General features: G+C 46.6%; 1 protein-coding gene across 1 annotated transcript; it reads left to right on the top strand.

Moving 5' to 3' along the window:
* The first annotated feature begins 5,576 nt into the window (after positions 1–5,576).
* On the top strand, positions 5,577–14,410 carry GLRX (glutaredoxin). Its single transcript, XM_003776635.5, has 3 exons — positions 5,577–5,893; positions 11,714–11,833; positions 13,998–14,410. The coding sequence occupies exons 1-2, from the start codon at positions 5,687–5,689 to the stop codon at positions 11,825–11,827; spliced, it is 321 nt and encodes a 106-aa protein (XP_003776683.1). The 5' UTR covers positions 5,577–5,686; the 3' UTR covers positions 11,828–11,833; positions 13,998–14,410.
* Positions 14,411–16,957: the final 2,547 nt, after the last annotated feature.

Raw genomic sequence — 16,957 nt, 5'->3', positions numbered from 1 at the left:
CTCATTAGAGCCCTTCTGTGATCAAACTGCATTTAGGTACTCATTGTGTGACTTGGGAGATGTGACACCATCATTAATACATCAAATGTTTGACTACAAATCTATCTATGTGTAAAGTATACCTGTTCCAGCTCCTCGGTGCCTGTGTGTGAACTCCTCCCTCTTCAGTGTGGTAAAGTTCCCTATTCTCTGCCTGCTCTCCAGTTGTCTCTCCACTCCCTACTCAAACCCCCAATGCTCTATCCATGTTCAATGTCGAGCACCGTTTATGTTGTTCTTCCTCTTCCTACTCCTTCTGCCTGCAAGGCCCTTCCCTTCCTTGTACACTCAGAAGCTTCTTCTTATCTCTCAAGATTCAGCCTAGCTCTCCTTTGATATGGGCGCTTTCCTCAGCCACCCTCCAGCTGGGAGTGACTACTCCCTTTGGTTAACCTAATGCCCATACACACTTCTGTTAACTAGAACACTTTCTAACACTTGTGTCCATTTTCCTTATTTATATTGCCCACTAAACTATAAACTCCTAAGACCTGGGGCTGTATGATGGATGTTTGTGTTTGGCTGAGAGTAGTTGATTAATAAATGTTTGTTGGATGGATGGGTGGATGGATAAGAACCAGTGTGTATCCGTTGGGCTCTGGTAATGCAGAGATAAAAGCGCTTTCCCTGCCCTCAAGGAACTCACTATAGATGACAGAAAATTAATACAAAGGAACAATGACATGTGATGAGTCAGGGTGCAGTATGACATGTGAGCTCCATGGAGAGGCACCCATCCCATGGGGGAAAGAGGTGTGTGTTTTGGGGTACTTCCTAGAGGTGCTAACACACCATCCTGATCTGAATCCCTTTGGGCCAGCAGGAGTCAGCCACACAGAAATAAGAGGAAGGGCACCCTGGGCACAGGGAGCAGCAGGTCCAAAGTGTGAGTGGCAGCAGTGAGGAAATGGCTCAGAGTCCACACAGTTGGAGCAAAGGAGAAATTGTTGCATAACTTTCCCCTTAGTTCCAGTAAAACTTGTCTCTTGTCACACGACCGGGAAAGATTAGGCTTGCGGACACATAGAAGGGTGAGGAAAATGGAATTTATTGGATGAAAAGGAAAAAGGAAAAATAATTCTCAGCAAAGCAAGAGAGAGTCCTGATAGCAGGTTTCCCAGCTCACAGACTGAGTTCCAGGTCAGCACACAGGAACAGGGGAGGCCAGGCTCCTCCTCACTGCAAACGGTGCAAACTTCCCAAAGTTCCATTCCGCCTTCCCAGTGCACAGGTGGGCATTATTCAGAAAGAATCAGTCAGGAAAGGGCGGGCCTCATCCAGGACCAGCAGTCCAGTTTTTGTCTTTGTTTCTGGTATTTTTTGAGACAGAATTTTGCTCTTGTTGCCCAGGCTGGAGTGCAATGGCATGATCTCGGCTCACTGCAACCTCCACCTCCTGGGTTCAAGCGATTCTCCTGCCTCAGCCTCCCAAGTAGCTGGGATTACAGGCACCTGCCACCACGCCCAGATACTTTTTTTTTGTATTTTTAGTAGAGATAGGGTTTCACCATGTTGGCCAGGCTGGTCTTGAACTCCTGACCTCAGGTGATCCACCCGCCTTGGCCTCCCAAAGTGCTAGGACAGCAGTCCAGTTTTTCAGCCTTCAGGTTGTTTTAGACTTGGAGGCAGGGTTTCACTAGGGACCCTTGGCTGCCTCCTGTCTCTAAAATGTTGGGAGGGGAGGCTGGGATACTATGAGCAAGGCAGGTAGGACCCATCACACAGGGCCACATCCCCACAAGGAAATCTGGATTTTGTCCTGGGGAAACATGGACTAGTTTTTTGTTTGTTTGTTTGTTTGTTTGTTTTTTGAGATGGAGTCTTGCTCTGTCACCCAGGCTGGAGTGCAGTGGCACAATCTCGGCTCACTGCAACCTCCACCTCCTGGGTTCAAGAGATTCTCCTGTTTCAGCCTCCCAAAGAGCTGGGACTACAGGCACATGCCACCACGCCCAGCTAATTTTTTAATTTTTAGTAGAGATGGGGTTTCACCATATTGGCCAGGCTGGTCTCAAACTCCTGACCTCATGATCTGCTCGCCTCAGTCTCCCAAAGTGCTGGGATTATAGGCGTGAGCCACCGCACCCAGCCCATGGACTAGTTTTAAGAGGGAACAAGATAGGTTCTGTATTTTTAAAGATTGCCCCAGCAACAGTGTGGAGTAGGCAGCGAGGCGAGGGTGGAGGTGCTACAAGAGGGAGTGAAGAACTAATGAGGGCTGGACCAGCAGGAGCAGTCAGGTGTTCAGACCAGGGAGGCACTCAGGGAGCAAACTTGGTAGGGTTTGGCCACTATGCATAAGTGAAAGCAGAGGCCAGCACAGATGCCTGCCAGGTTTGCGCCCTGGCCAAAAAGGTACATGAAGGTACATGCAGGCTCAATGAGCAGGTATGGAGGAAAAAGGGTGGCTTCAGGGGAGATTCAGTTTTGGTTTCCTAGAGGCTGAGAGGGCTAAGGAATCCCCAGGTGGGTCTTTTCAGTAGGCAATGAGATAGCCATCCCTGAAGCTTAGGAGAGAGGTCCAGATAAGGAAAAACATGTGATACTCATCAGTAAAAAGCTGACAGCTGAAGTCATGTGTGGAGCTACGACCTCTCAAGGAGTGGGTGTGTACATAATGAGAAGATCAAGCCCCAAGGTAGACCATATGTGTAGGCAAAATTCTTAACAAAGAGACAGACAATATCCAATAGAAAGAGCAAAAATATCATGCTGCAATGGGCATTGGGAAGAGAACTTCCAGAGGCCTGCGGTGATCTACAAGGCCAAACCCTGCACAGTGGGTAAGTAAGGAAAAACCCTGAAGAATGTTCGTTTGTGGCCACATTTATTGCAGCCCTCATCAGCCTGTGAGTACAAATGAAGTCACATTGGCCGGGCGCGGTGGCTCACACCTATAATCCCCGCACCTTGGGAGGCCGAGGTGGGCGGATCACGAGGTCAGGAAATCGAGACCATCCTGGCTAACACGGTGAAACCCCGTCTCTACTAAAAATACAAAAAATTAGCCGGGTATGGTGGCGGGCACCGTAGTCCCAGCTACTCGGGAGGCTGAGGCAGGAGAATGGTGTGAACCCGGGAGGCGGAGCTTGCAGTGAGTGGAGATCGTGCCACTGCACTCCAGCCTGGGCGACAGAGTGAGACTCCATCTCAAAAAAATAAAAAATAAAAAAAGTAACCACACATATTTCACTAGCTTGTTGCCAACCATCTGTACAGCAGGACTGATTCTCCCCTAAAAAATGCCCTCACTTCCCACCCTCCAATGTGTATTTTCTGAGCGTGCCTGGGAGTGTCTCATACAAGCCAAAGGAGAGTCCACACGTGTTATTCCACATGCACACCCTCTTTCCACCCACAGCACTTGAGGCATCTGCAGCCCCCATGGCGGCTTCCCATTGAGATGCCCTGAGGTCCATGCTGGGTTTCAGCTCCTGCTGTACAATGCAGCAGAGGCGTCATTTTTCACTGAGTTGAAGCCACATCATTTTCTGAGAAATGGAGAGGATACCCCCTCTTTGCCGTCTCTTTGTCTTCCATGTTCCATATGGTGCCTCACAAAAAAAAATGCCTTTAGCTTGTGCCTTATCATCCTAAGGCTTCAGACACCAGGCAGTCCCTGGGACTGAGTGAGAAGCAGACAATAGTCTCCCTGGATCCCAGCCTCTTGGGCCAGGTGACTAATTTGCAAAAGGTCAGGATACCTAGCTAAATGGTTATTTGGCGACATAGAGGCCATGACTGGTGTCAGCCAACGATTCAGCAGAATGGTTGACAAGGTCAGATCGCAACAAAATGAGAGAATGGAGGTGAGAAAGGTACAGACAGTAAATTTCATGAAAGGGCAGAGGCAGGAAAGCAGGAAATGGAGAGTGGTGGTGGTGGTGGTGGTGGCGGCTTTTGAACACAGTGGCAGGCTGAGGAAGAGGCAGCAGGAAGGGAGGGGCCAACAACAGACCGGAGAAGAGAAAGGCTCTGAGTGAGTAGCAGGTGCAAGTAGTGGGGATAAACCTCAAGCTGAGGGAACATAAGGCAACAGCCTGAGGGCCCTGAAAGAGACCCTGGACCTCCTGGCAGGGGCCTCTGGAAGGAGCCTGGCCACAGGGTTCTGAGGTAAAAGAATAAAAAAAGAGAGGAGGCTCAGACTCTGTGGCGGAGCCTACTTTGGAGGGAAGTGGGAAGTCCGGAGCCCTGACTGCGTGAGGGGCCTCCCAGCCCTGCCACATCCTTTTCTCTGGACAGAGCTCTCACTTAGCTCCCCCTCCGTGACTCAGAATCTGACCTTCTCATTTTGCCATTTTAATTTTAGTAATGATGAGAGTCACAGTAAAAAGCTGCTTCCGGGAGTGGATTTTCTTCCCTTCCCTTGATCGCAGTATGCTTAGGATTCCTCTTACGTGGCAGTGGTGGTGTCCAGCTCTGGCCTTGGCCCCGCCTCTTTGAAGATACTCTGGTTTCACCGTAAAACTTCCTGGTGAAAGGATGATTCACGTTTAAAGGACATAGTTTTTCCTTGATTTGTTTATTTAAGCTACCATACACTAGAGGGGGCCGGAACTAGACCCAAGAGTAGAAGACTTTGCTTCGCAGGATAAGGAGAATGGGAACCCTGGGGAACAGCGAAAGATTTCGTACTGTTACAACCCGTGTCTTCTAACACTTGAAGTGAATGTGGTGTCTGAGTTACAACACTACTTCCCCTCACAGACAGTTAAAAGCAGAGGGTCACAAACAGAGGCTCAACCAGAAAAAAAAGATTCTCATTTCATCTGTAGTTTTGTATCAGGGATTGTGTTGGAATTTGCCTCCATATTAAACTGCTGTTCAAGGGTTACCAACTCAAATGGTTATGGGGTGAAGCCGGTGTCTCAGGCATGGGCCTGTCATTGGGACCTGTGGCAAACCAAAGCCACTACTTGCCCTATACAAAGGGGGCAACAGCTGTCAGCCCCAGCAGCTTCCACTAAAAGGTGCAAGCTCTGTATTGCCCGACCTGACTTTTCAGAGAGAAGTTGTAAGTCCAAATTGTTTTGTGAGACCTCCAGATTTTTAAATACTGAGAATGAATTCCATTAAAAAGATCACAACAACAAACACTCACCATACAGTCCAAGCAAAACGCTCTGAGAGCAACCTTCATGAGGAGTGCAAAGTCACAGTTTCAATTTCACTTCCTCTAAAAGAGATTTCAAAGTGTTCTGTTTCTTAAGTGTTTCTGTTTGCATTTTAAAATACAACTGTATCTCCTAGAGGGAAAATAAGAATTTGCTCTAAGAAGTCACTGCCTCCTCAGCCCCTTTGTGAGTAAGCACTTTATGCTTCCCCAGAGGTGACTAAACTCTGATCATTGCCAATGGGCAGGAACTCCCCAAATGTCCAAGGACAACAAAAATACTCAGAGTGTCTTTCATAGCTACCAATGATTACATAGCAAGTATTGCATTCCTAGGCATTGCTAACTAGTGAAGTATACCAGATGGAAATGTCTTTGAAGCTGTCCCTTTAAAACTCGAGCAAGCTACCAGGCAAACTCCGCCTCCAGGGAGGTTCCTTATTAAATAGGAGCCAACTGGCTGGGTCAGAGCTCAATACTCCAAGCAATACCTGCAACTGAGGATTCTTCTCGGGGAGACCGCAGCCCATCGGCATGGCTCAAGAGTTTGTGAACTGCAAAATCCAGCCTGGGAAGGTGGTTGTGTTCATCAAGCCCACCTGTCCGTACTGCAGGAGGGCCCAAGAGATCCTCAGTCAATTGCCCATCAAACAAGGGCTTCTGGAATTTGTCGATATCACAGCCACCAACCACACTAACGAGATTCAAGATTATTTGCAACAGCTCACGGGAGCAAGAACGGTGAGTTTCATTTTAAACGGCTAGGGAAAGGCTCCCGGATTGCCTTTTCTTGTCAGAGCTGTGCCTTTCTTTAGGATAAGGCTGCGGCTCCGTCCTTCAAGGCGTCCAGAGGGCTGTGCGGGGCGGGGGGTGTGGGGGAGGGCGCCTTAGAGAGGATCTCGGTCACTTGAATGACCGGCGGCACTGCAGCCAAAGGTCTTCACGGAGAGGAAGAGGGAGTACAGCTGATGTCTGCTGTGTGGCAGGGTAAGTGGGACCAGCAGCTTGCCGGTGAGTCCCTGGGGAATTATCTAGAGTCTTTGTTTTAAGCACTGCCAGGAAATGACAGTTTTCAGCTGGCAGGGCTGGAGGTGGAAGCTGGGGTGGAGGGCTGGGTGTGATGTGTTTGTTATTTAACATGAGATTCATGTTCTTCATTCTTTTCTCTAGGCTTTCTTTTTCTAATTTGCTCATTCTTCCTTATCTAATTCCTCCCACTGGAAAAATCTAATGTACCATTATCTGCCCCTTGTTCTAAATTAATTATGGATGTTTCCAGGCCCCACATAGTAGGGAATCATAGCCTGGAGTAGCCTGGAGTTCTGGCCTGGCTTTTATAATGGCTGGCTGTGTGATCCTGGGCAAGTCACCACCCCAGTAGTCCTCAAAGATCCCAGCTGCAAGACCAAATTAGGTGACCTCAAAGTCCCATTTGCTACGAATAGACTGTGGGACCCTCTAAAAATTGCTCTACTCCATCTGAAAGACTTCCTCTCTTCAGCATCCCTGGCTTTGCATACTGGGCTTCAGGAGGGATGACAACCACATCACCTGTATCAGTTCTGCTGTGAGGTGGGATGAGAAATGTCCCACCAGCTCAGCTAAGTTCCCCTTTAGGATGCACATTCTACAGCAGTGTTGGGCCAAGCACATACCCTATTTCAGTTTTAGTTTGACTTACAAGGTTGTCTCTGGGTTCTGAGTATAAAGCATTGGAGGTTGTTTCTCCCCTTCTCTCTAATAAGAAGTCAGCATTTTGGTGCAGAGAGGGGCTTAGTGTGTCACCCTACTGCTGTGTGCTGAGGTCCTGGAGTATACACAATGACGAGAGAGGCTCTTGCTGCCTAGTGGGACCACCAGCTGCATAGGATGCCCAGGCCCTGAGAGGTGTAAAGGGCAGTGCAAACACTACTATGGGCCCCACTGTGGCTGCCACCCTGAGGACCTTTTAGCCATTGGTTCCCAAACTTTGCTGCACATTAGGATCACCTAGAGAGCTTTTAAAACAATTCTTATGCCCAAATTATGCCCCTCAATTACTAAATCACAATGTCAGAGGTGGGAGCCAAGCATTAGTGTTTTTTTGTTTGTTTGTTTGTTTTAAGACAGTTTCACTCTTGTCACCCAGGCTGGAGTGCAATGGCGCAATCTTGGCTCACTGCAACCTCTGCCTCCTGGGTTCTCCTCAACCTCCCAAGTAGCTGGGATTACAGGCGCCCACCACCATGCCCAGCTAATTTTTGTATTTTTAGTAGAGACGGGGTTTCACCATGTTGGCCAGGCTAGTCTCGAACTCCTGACCTCAGGCGATCCACCTACCTTGGCCTCCCAAAGTGCTGGGATTACACAGGTGAGCCACCACACCTGGCCAGCATTACGATTTGGAAAAATCCCTTGGGGATTCCAATGTGCAACACAATTTGGGATTATTGTTCTCAGCCCAACAGCATCTATTCTCCAGTAGGTAAAGCAAACCTTTTCATGTGTTCATTTAACAATTACTTTTTTTTTTTGAGATGGAATTTCGCTCTTGTCGCCCAGGCTGGAGTGCAGTGGTGTGATTTTGGCTTACTGCAGCCTCCACCGCCCAGGTTCAAGCAATCAAGTAGCTGGGATTACGGGCACCTGCCACCACACCTAGCTAATTTTTGTATTTTTATTAGAGATGGGGGTTTCACCATGCTGGCCAACCTGGTCTCGAACTCCTGACCTTAGGTGATCCATCCACCTCAGCCTCCCAAAGTGCAGTCGTGAGCCACCACACCTGGTCAGCAATTGCTTTATCATTTCTTTGTAGAACAACAATATTTCTTGTAGTGATCTTTTAAGGTTTTTTTTAAGAGACAGAGTCTTGCTCTGTCACCCAGGCTAGAGTGCAGTGGTGCAATGATAGCTGACTGCAGCCTCAAACTCCTGGGCTCAAGTGACCCTCCCACCTCGGCCTCCTGTGGCTGGGACTACAGGCATGAGCCATCGTACCCAGCTAATTTTTTAAGTTTTTTGTACAGATGGGGGTCTTGTTATGTTACCCAGGCTGGTCTTGAACTCCTGGCCTCAAGCTATCCTCCCACCTCAGCCTCCCAAAGTGCTGGGATTACAGACGTGATCCACCTCAACAAGCCTGTTTTTCATTTTTAGAAAAACATTTTTCACAGATTCTTGAATTCTGAGTGCATTCCTCCTAGGGGAAGAATAAGTCTTTTAAAGCTGCATGTTTAATCCCCAACAGGGAAGTGTTTGTATTCAAAGGGTCTGAAAGCTCCTGAGGGTTTTTTGTTTTTTTGGTTTTTTTTTGAGACGGAGTCTCCCTCTGTGCCCAGGCTGGAGTGCAATGGCGCAATCTCAGCTCACTGCAAGCTGTGCCTCCCAGGTTCACGCCATTCTCCTCTCTCAGCCTCCTGAGTAGCTGGGACTACAGGCGTCTGCCACCATACCCGGCTAATTTTTTGTATGTTTAGTACAGACGGGTTTTCACCGTGTTAGCCAGGATGGTCTCGATCTCCTGACCTCGTGATCCACCTGCCACAGCCTCCTAAAGTGCTGGGATTACAGGCGTGAGCCACCGCGCCCGGCCTGAACCTGCAGTCTTAATTATTCTATAAAGTAGCTGTATCTAGTAGGTAATCAGCAGGACATGATTATGGAAAGTTAGTGCCTTCAATCAAGCCATGTACTTGGTAAAACCTGTTTTTGTTTTGCTATAGTCACAGCTCCTAAATTAGTGCCTTCATTTATTTCTCCTCTAATGCAGTTTTCTTTACATAGATCTGAGTTTCTGACCTGTATCATTTCCCTTCTCTCTGAAGAACTTCTTTGGGCATTTCTTGCAAGGTGATTCCATTGGTAACACATTCCCTCAAGTTTTGTTTATCTTAGAAAGTATTTCTCCTTCACATTTGAATGATGATTTTACTGGATGCAACAAATATTTTTAAGCACCTACGGTGTACCAGACACTTTTATGGACATTGGGGAAAAAACTCTGCCTTTTCTGCCATGAAAAAAAACCTACCTTTGTTGAACCTATATTCTAGTGGAGGAGACAAACAAATACAGTAATAAAACAGTATGTTGGGAGGTGGTAAGTGGCACGTGCTATGAGGAAAAGCAGAAAAGGTAGGGAGGAAGCAGCAGGGTCCAGTTTTAAATGGGGCCATTGGGTCTCACTGAGAAGGGAACATTCGAGCAGATATCTATAGGAGCTGAGGGAGATGGGTGTACACAATTTACAGGTAGAGTGAATGCAAAGGTCCTGGGGTAGACGTTTGCCTGGCAGGTTTGTGGAACAGTAAGGAAGCCAGTATCGTCGCAGCACTGTGAGCCAGTAGGAGAGTTAGTGGAGGTGAGGTCTGAGGGCTAATGGGAGCTTGGAAGAACTGTGACTGGTACTCGGTGTGAGATGAGATGCCCCTGGTGGGTGCTGAGCAGACGAGTCACTTGATCTGACCCCATTTTGAAAGGGCCACTCTGGCAGCTGTGGGGAGAAGAGACAGTAGGGCAAGGGTGAAGGTTGAAGCTGGGAGACATTGAGAGGCTATAGCAGGTATTCAGGTGACAAATGAAGGTGGCTTATACCAGGGAGGTAGCCGAGGAGTGTTGAGAAATCGCTTTTGAGTAGTTGCATTTGTGTAACCCTAGCTAGCGTGCAGAAGATGCTTCCTGGCTGAGGCTGGGGAAACCTCCTCCAGGAGAATAAGAACCACAGGATTACCAAACTCGTTTTGGGGTTGCAGTTCTTTCCTCTCCTTGACAGTAGCGGACTCTCAAGTTCCTCTAAAGAGGAGGCTGGGATGGAAAGGGACAGGAGGGGAAGCAGCACAGGGTATTTCCTCTTTTTTGCTCAGCTTTATCAACAGTACTTCTTGCTTTGGTTTCACTGCCACAGCCCCCCGTGCTGTCCTGTACAGGCTGCCATTCAGCTCCCGTTAGGTGTACCATTCACTGGTACGATTTAAGGCAGTTTTGCAGTTGTCCAGACTAGAGGATGGGTGTGAGGGTAAAGGAGCCTTTCGCTTCTTTGCCAGACACTGAGCACAAAACTCCACGCTGGGAGCAGCCTGGTCACATTTCAGAGTCTTCTCAGGAGGCTGGGGGGCAGCTCCAGGGCTGTGGGTTTTCAAAGCCTCAGTTATTCTGTGAGAGCACAGGAAATAGCCATGGAAACATGCAAGATTTATTTTTAATTTTTAGGCTTTATTTTTAATGCCTACCTTCACCCAGACCCCCTTTTTCATAAAAGTGCTGTAAGAACTTATCCACAATAATTAAGCCCCTTTTCTCATCTTTCTCACTTTTTGGACAATTTCCTCCAATTATTCTTTCTGAGGAAAGCCCAAAGCTTTGAAAAATAGTCTCACTGCTTTCTGCCTCCACCTCTCCCTCCCCTCCAGCACGTTCCTGGTACTCGGGGAGAGGCCCGCTGGCTCTGATGATGCGGTGACCTCCATGGGGCTTGTTTCTTCACTGCCAGGCAGCCTTGGTGGAACACCCTTGGCCTAGAAATTCAGCCACATTGAGGGTATTTCCTCCTGCCTCGCGATTCTAAAAGCCCTCTGGAATTCTGGAATGTGTCTGCTCCTAGCAGCAGGGAGGAAGTGTGTAACTAGAGAGGAGCCTATTCAGCAGGTGTCATGACTGTGGCTTGGCGTGGGTGACGCACCCACGTCCAGGGTGACTTAACCATCTTATGATGGACCAGCGATTAAAGGAGACTCAAACACCACTACACCCCCCTGGTTGAGGACAGAGCTCACCTGTGTTGTTTTGTTTTGCTTTCTTTGTTTTGCTCGGTCGTCCAGGTGTGAGTGCAATGGCACCATCACAGCTTACTGCAGCCTCGACATCCCGGGCCAAAGCAATCCTTCCACTTCAGCTTCCTGAGTAGCTGGGACTACAGGCGTGCACCGCCATGCCTGGCTAATTTTTGTATTTTTTGTAGAGACGGGGTCTCACTATGTTACCTAGGCTGGTCTTGAACTCCTGGGCTCAAGCCACCCTCCCACCTCAGCCTCGCAAAAGTAGTAGGATTACAGTCATGAGCCACCATGCCTGGCCCTCACCTGTGTTTTAACAACACAGAGAGATGATTGTATTTAATAAACCGTGGACCTGAAAAATCGGAGACCTAATGCAAATACTTTTCCAGCTCTATTTAGAAACGAACTCCTTCCTTCCTGATTGCTGTGACCCAGTTTAAAATCTTAGTTGTGGTCCCTGATGCAGAGACAGCAGAGTTCAATCTAGGTGGTCTGACTGCAGCCAATCAGAATTCTCCTTCTGAAACATGTTTCTGTAGAGTGAAATTTTTAAATCCCTTTGACAAGTTGGACAAGCTCATGCATAGCACACTCGACTTGAAAACTCTTCTGGCATAAAAACATTCTTGAGTTAATAATGTTACCCCTTATAACAGAAAGGAAGTCCTGTCCTGTAAGCATATACATGAGGAGGTTGTAAAGTGATTTGAAAAGTTTGGAATCACGGGAAATATTTAGTGGTAGGATAGAAATGTTCTTTCTAATCTAGTAATGTAGTAATGTCCTGGGTCGTGTGCTTTTTTAGGTGCCGCGAGTCTTTATCGGTAAAGATTGTATAGGCGGATGCAGTGATCTAGTCTCTTTGCAACAGAGTGGGGAACTGCTGACGCGCCTAAAGCAGATTGGAGCTCTGCAGTAACCACAGGTGAGTGGCAGGTGAGGTGCTGGGCCAGGAACATGGGAGACCGTGGAATTCTTCTGTCATGGTTTGTTATACTGTAGGACAGCATTCTGGCTGGGGAAAAAATGATTTGGGGTGAGTTGAGGAACGGTGATGTCAATCACTTATGAATTTCACACTTTACAAAGAGATCGTGTCAATGGGAGAAATCCTTTCACTCAACCTTCATTTAACAAATATTTATTGAGCATATGCCAGATGCATGAGAATATAATGATGCATAAAATGATAACCTGGAACTTATATTTTAGAGAGGTAGACAGATCAAAAACAAGCAAATCCTGAAATAGAATAGAATAATGTGATAGAATATGTCAGGGAGTGGGGAGAAAATTGAGCTAACATGGTAAGGGAGGTCCCTTCTCAGGAAGGGTTGAGCCTGAGACCTGGTTGACAAGGAGACTGCTATGCAGAGACGAAGCAGAAGAGCTTCTCAGGCAGAGGGAACAGCAAGTGCAAAGGCTCTGAGGTGGCAACAGGTAAGGGGATATTCGTGGAACAGAAAGAAAGCAGGAATAGGTGAATGAAGTGCAGTGAAAAGGAAGAATAGCGAGAAAGGTGGGCAGGGGCCAGAGCACCCAGGCCATGGTAAGCAATTTGGATTTATTCAAAATGCAATGTGAAACTCGGGTCATTTTGGCTTTACCTGTGTTCACTTGGCAAATCAACTCTATTGATTTGCCAAAACAAAAAGTTTTCTAAAATCCAAAGCAAAGTTTTCTAAAATCTAAAAAGCCAAAACAAAGTTTTCTAAAATCAGTAACCTAAAGGAGATCTTTGGCTCTGTGGAAAACCACAGGGCGATGAACATTTTAGAAAGGAACCGTGATGTTTTTGGAGTCTGAGCTCCTCCCTCTCCCAGTTCCCCAGCACAACTAGCGTTAGCTAGCTCCCAAGCAGGCCAATTCAGAGACCTGTACTCAGACTTAAATACTGCTTTAGTTGAGGGAGAAATGAATGGTTCTTTAACCAAAATGTTCTTGGAGGGGTATCTATTGCCTGCTAATTAATAACTCATCTCTTGGGCAATGAGTATACATTATTTGTGATGGTTACTCAGCATAGCAACAGAAGAGGGAAAAAGGTCTGAAAAAATACCACTGATTTCCCTGAAATGAAATAGTCAATGCTATAAATCTTCTAATCAGAATTCTACGCTATCATCACAGCAGGTGCACCCTATGTCTGTCTGAGTTCACTTCCTGGCCTTACCACTGGTACTAAAAGCACTCAAACCCAATTAATGGTGGTACCAAATGTTTCCTATTCTGGGACATGTTTAGCAATTTAGGCTTAGATTAAGAATGACAGAAGATGGGAAATGTTATTTCTCCAACTGCTTCTATTTTGGTGTGGGCATTAGAGTCCCCCATATTCAGAAAGTCTCCTTATTTGCATTTGGCCTTTTCCTTCAGTGTTCTATGCTGTCAGTATTTTACCGGCAGCTGCATCTCAAGGCCATCTGCAACAAAGTGTGTTTAAATGGCAGGTGTAAGTGTTCTGGTAATGAGAGAAAGGAAGGATTTTGCCTTACAAGGAGATCCCATTCTTTCCTGGCAGAGCAGGCCCCATGCTGACGTCCCTCCTCAAGAGCTGGATGGCATTGCAAATGATGACAGCACTTCTGGTGGATGAATTTGGGGGCACAAACAGCTTTTTTCCTCTTTTGGCTCAGTGTTTAAAAGTGGACCAACTTGCTCTTAACCACAGGGCCAAGAAGGTTGACGGGCCATCTTGGTTTTCTTCTGGATGTGCTCTTTGGTTTTCAGAAGACTGTGACAAGTTCTGGCCCAGGATTCGCTCACTGACCCTCAATTGTTCTCTTTGGCACACGTTTCTTACTGTTCTCCATGTGTCGGCATGTCTCTACCTCTAAGCCAGTGTTTTTCAACTATGTTTATCCAGACTCCTTCTCCACAATGATGAATCCACAGTTGGTTATCTGCTACTGCCCATTAGCTAAAATCATTTTGCTGCTTGACTTTGTGGAGTTTGTATTATGAAATCAGTGGGTATTTTGAATGTGTTCTTTCTAACTACATGCATCTCTCCACTCAACTCCACCCCATCCCATCCCACCTTGAAAATCACTGCTCTGAACCAGTGTTCTCCACCTTGTCCTCCACAGATCTCATAGGAAATGTTCAACAATTCTGTGAAAGGTCACAGGACCCAATTGGAGAAATCATATGAAAAGCATAGTTGGTCTTGGTGTCATATGGATCAGAGGCACAAGTGCAGAGGCTGTGGTCATGCGGAACACTCTGTTATTTAAGATGGCTATCCAGATAATCCTGAACACTGTGTATTTATTTGATTTAGACTACCAGCAAAGATTAAAGCATGAAGTGTAAAACATCTGAGAAAACTTACAGCCCCCTACACCAAGAGTGTATCTGTGAAAGAGCTCCTACACTTTGAAAACTTAAGAATCCCTTATCATGAAGTTTGCCTGTTCTAGAATTGTAAGATTGTTAATTTCCTTCAGTCTCTAGTGACAACACTTAATTTCTTTTCTAATAAAAAAATACCTATAGATGATTGAGTGATTTTTGTCCAATTCATTTCCATGTTCTCAAGACATTAAGGAATGTTATGCGAAATACACTACCTTAAAACTGTGTTTATGTTTGGCCCTGCCATTATAAATAAAGACACGTGCTGCTATCACTCACTGAGTACAAATGGTTGATATAATTTTGAAATTTCATATTGAAATAAATGCCAGCCCCGACTTACTGAATAATGCTTAGGGTTTAATAACAGTCCTTTTCATTTCATATTCCTTTTTGCCATTTCCCACTTAAGGCCCTTGTACCTCTTGCTTCTTTCTTTTGTGGGCCCTAATCACTCCCTTCAACCAGGATTGCTATGGATAATTGTTCAGTTTACACACTGCACAATATGAAAGCCCCCCCACCGGAGGTTATAGTATCTGATCCACTCTGGACCACTTGCCTGCACTTTCACACTTCTTTGTCCATGTTCATTGTGTTTCTTTCTCCTGAGATGCCTTTTCTTCTTTGTTTTACTTTGAAACTCCTCCTCGTTCAAGGCCTAATTTACAGATCGTTTCCCCTATATTTTCTCTCTCCTCTCATGGCCTTTTGACTGAAAAATCATCTTTCCCTCTTCTGGAATTCAAAAACACTGTGCATGTAGATACTCTACAGCTCTCATCAGGCTATGTTGTAGTTAATCATCTGTATTGGTCTCTTGCCAAATTCAGAAGTACTGGCAGGCGACTGGGCGCGGTGGCTCACACCTGTAATCCCAGCATTTTAGGAGGCTCAGGCGGGTGGATCATGAGGTCAGCAGTTCGAGACCAGCCTGGCCAATATGGTGAAACCCCATTTCTACCAAAAGCACAAAAATTAGCTGGGTGTGGTGGCACGTGCCTGTAGTCCCAGCTACTTAGGAAGCTGAGGCAGAAGAATTGCTAGAACCTGGGAGGTGGAGGTTGCAGTGAGCTGAGATCGCACCACTGCACTCCAGCCTGGGTAACAGAGCGAGACTCTGTCTCAAAAAAAAAAAAAAGTACCCAAAGGCAAGATCCTAGACTTAACTATGGAAACCCAGTTCCCAGCATAGAAGAGCTATTTTATCAAAGCAATGTATGCATATGGTTTAAAAAGCCAAATAGTACTAAAAGTCTTTCCTGCTCTACCCGCCTCAAACCCAGGTCCTGGTAAAGTACTTTACAGGGCCGTGTGCCCCTCCCCAAGGGTATTCTCTCTCTCCATCCCTCCACAGAGGTAACCACTAGTTCATTTTTCTTGTAATCATTCTGATACTTTATAGTTTTACTCATAATATCTCTAAGCAATACATTTTACTTTTGAAAAACAATAACACCGACCTAGCTGTGTAAGAAAAAGGTGATATCACAATTAGACGAACAATCCCAAGAACAGGTAAACTGAACATTGACTCTGAGTTATAGACTGGCTTCAGCATCCCTTGGAAGTTTTCCAGAGCCTCTTCTGGGGAAGCAGAAGTGGTGCTGAGTGAGTCCTTGGAAACACGGCATCCCACGATCAGGGAGGCTATTGTGTGAGCCAAGCACGGGGTGTCCCCCAGAAATATGGTAATGGCAGAGGGCTGCTCTGCATTTTCTGCTTCTAAGCTCAGCATGTCCCTGCCCCCAGCTTTCAGGAGGAGATCAAAGCACACCCACACCTCCTCAGCTGGCCAGCTGTGTAGCAGGGAGAACGGAAATGTCATCGGCACCAGGCAAGCTAAGTACAGATAAGGATCTGCTTCAGGCCCATTTCAGCTTTCTGTCCTCAAATTAAAAACTATACAACTACAGAGAACCCTCAACATGGAAAATTACACTGCTCCAATCTGGACTGCTGCCCTCTGTCCTGAGACAGGCAGAGTTCTCTATCTGGGATCTCCCCTCACTGTCATTCTGGGGATTCCCTTTCTCTCTCCTATGTTGGATCTCCTCTTTCCTGTGACCCACATGTATGAGTTAGAATACATGTGAAGGGGGCCAGCCCCTGCACACCTGTGGGTATTTCTCATCAGGTGGGACGAGAGACTGAGAAAAGAAATAAGACAAAAAGACAAAGTACAGAGGAAGAAAAGTGGGCCAAGGGGACCGGCGCTCAGCATACGGAGGACCCACGTCAGCACTGGTCTCTGAGTTCCCTCAGTATTTATTGATCACTATCTCTACCATCTCGACGAGGGAGATGTGGCAGCACTATAGGGTAATGGTGGGAAGAGGGTCAGCAGGAACACATGTGAGCAAAAGACTCTGTGTCATAAATAAGTTTAAGGAAAGGTGCTGTGCCTCGATGTGCACGTAGGCCAGATTTATGTTTGACTTTACGCAAACATCTCAGTGCAGTAAACAGCAGTATTGCCGCCAGCATGTCTCACCTCCAGCCATAAGGTGGTTTTCTCCTATCTCAGTAAATAGAATGTACGATCGGGTTTTACACCAAGACATTCCATTCCCAGGGACGAGCAGGAGACAGATGCCTTCCTCTTATCTCAACTGCAAAGAGGTCTTCCTCTTTAACTAATCTTCCTCAGCACAGACCCTTTACGGGTGTCGGGCTGGGGGACATTCAGGTC

This window comes from Pongo abelii, chromosome 4 (genome assembly GCF_028885655.2).
Source record: "Pongo abelii isolate AG06213 chromosome 4, NHGRI_mPonAbe1-v2.0_pri, whole genome shotgun sequence".
Taxonomy (NCBI): domain Eukaryota; kingdom Metazoa; phylum Chordata; class Mammalia; order Primates; family Hominidae; genus Pongo; species Pongo abelii.
The sequence above is the reverse complement of the archived record's forward strand: the minus strand, read 5'-3'. Positions and strand labels throughout refer to the sequence as shown.

Bases quoted from the DNA above. Each gene is read 5' to 3' on its own strand.
- GLRX (XM_003776635.5), top strand. From the start codon at position 5,687: ATGGCTCAAGAGTTTGTGAACTGCAAAATCCAGCCTGGGAAGGTGGTT. The intron at 5,894-11,713 runs GTGAGTTTCATT...GTGCTTTTTTAG, and splicing joins AGCTCACGGGAGCAAGAACG to GTGCCGCGAGTCTTTATCGG.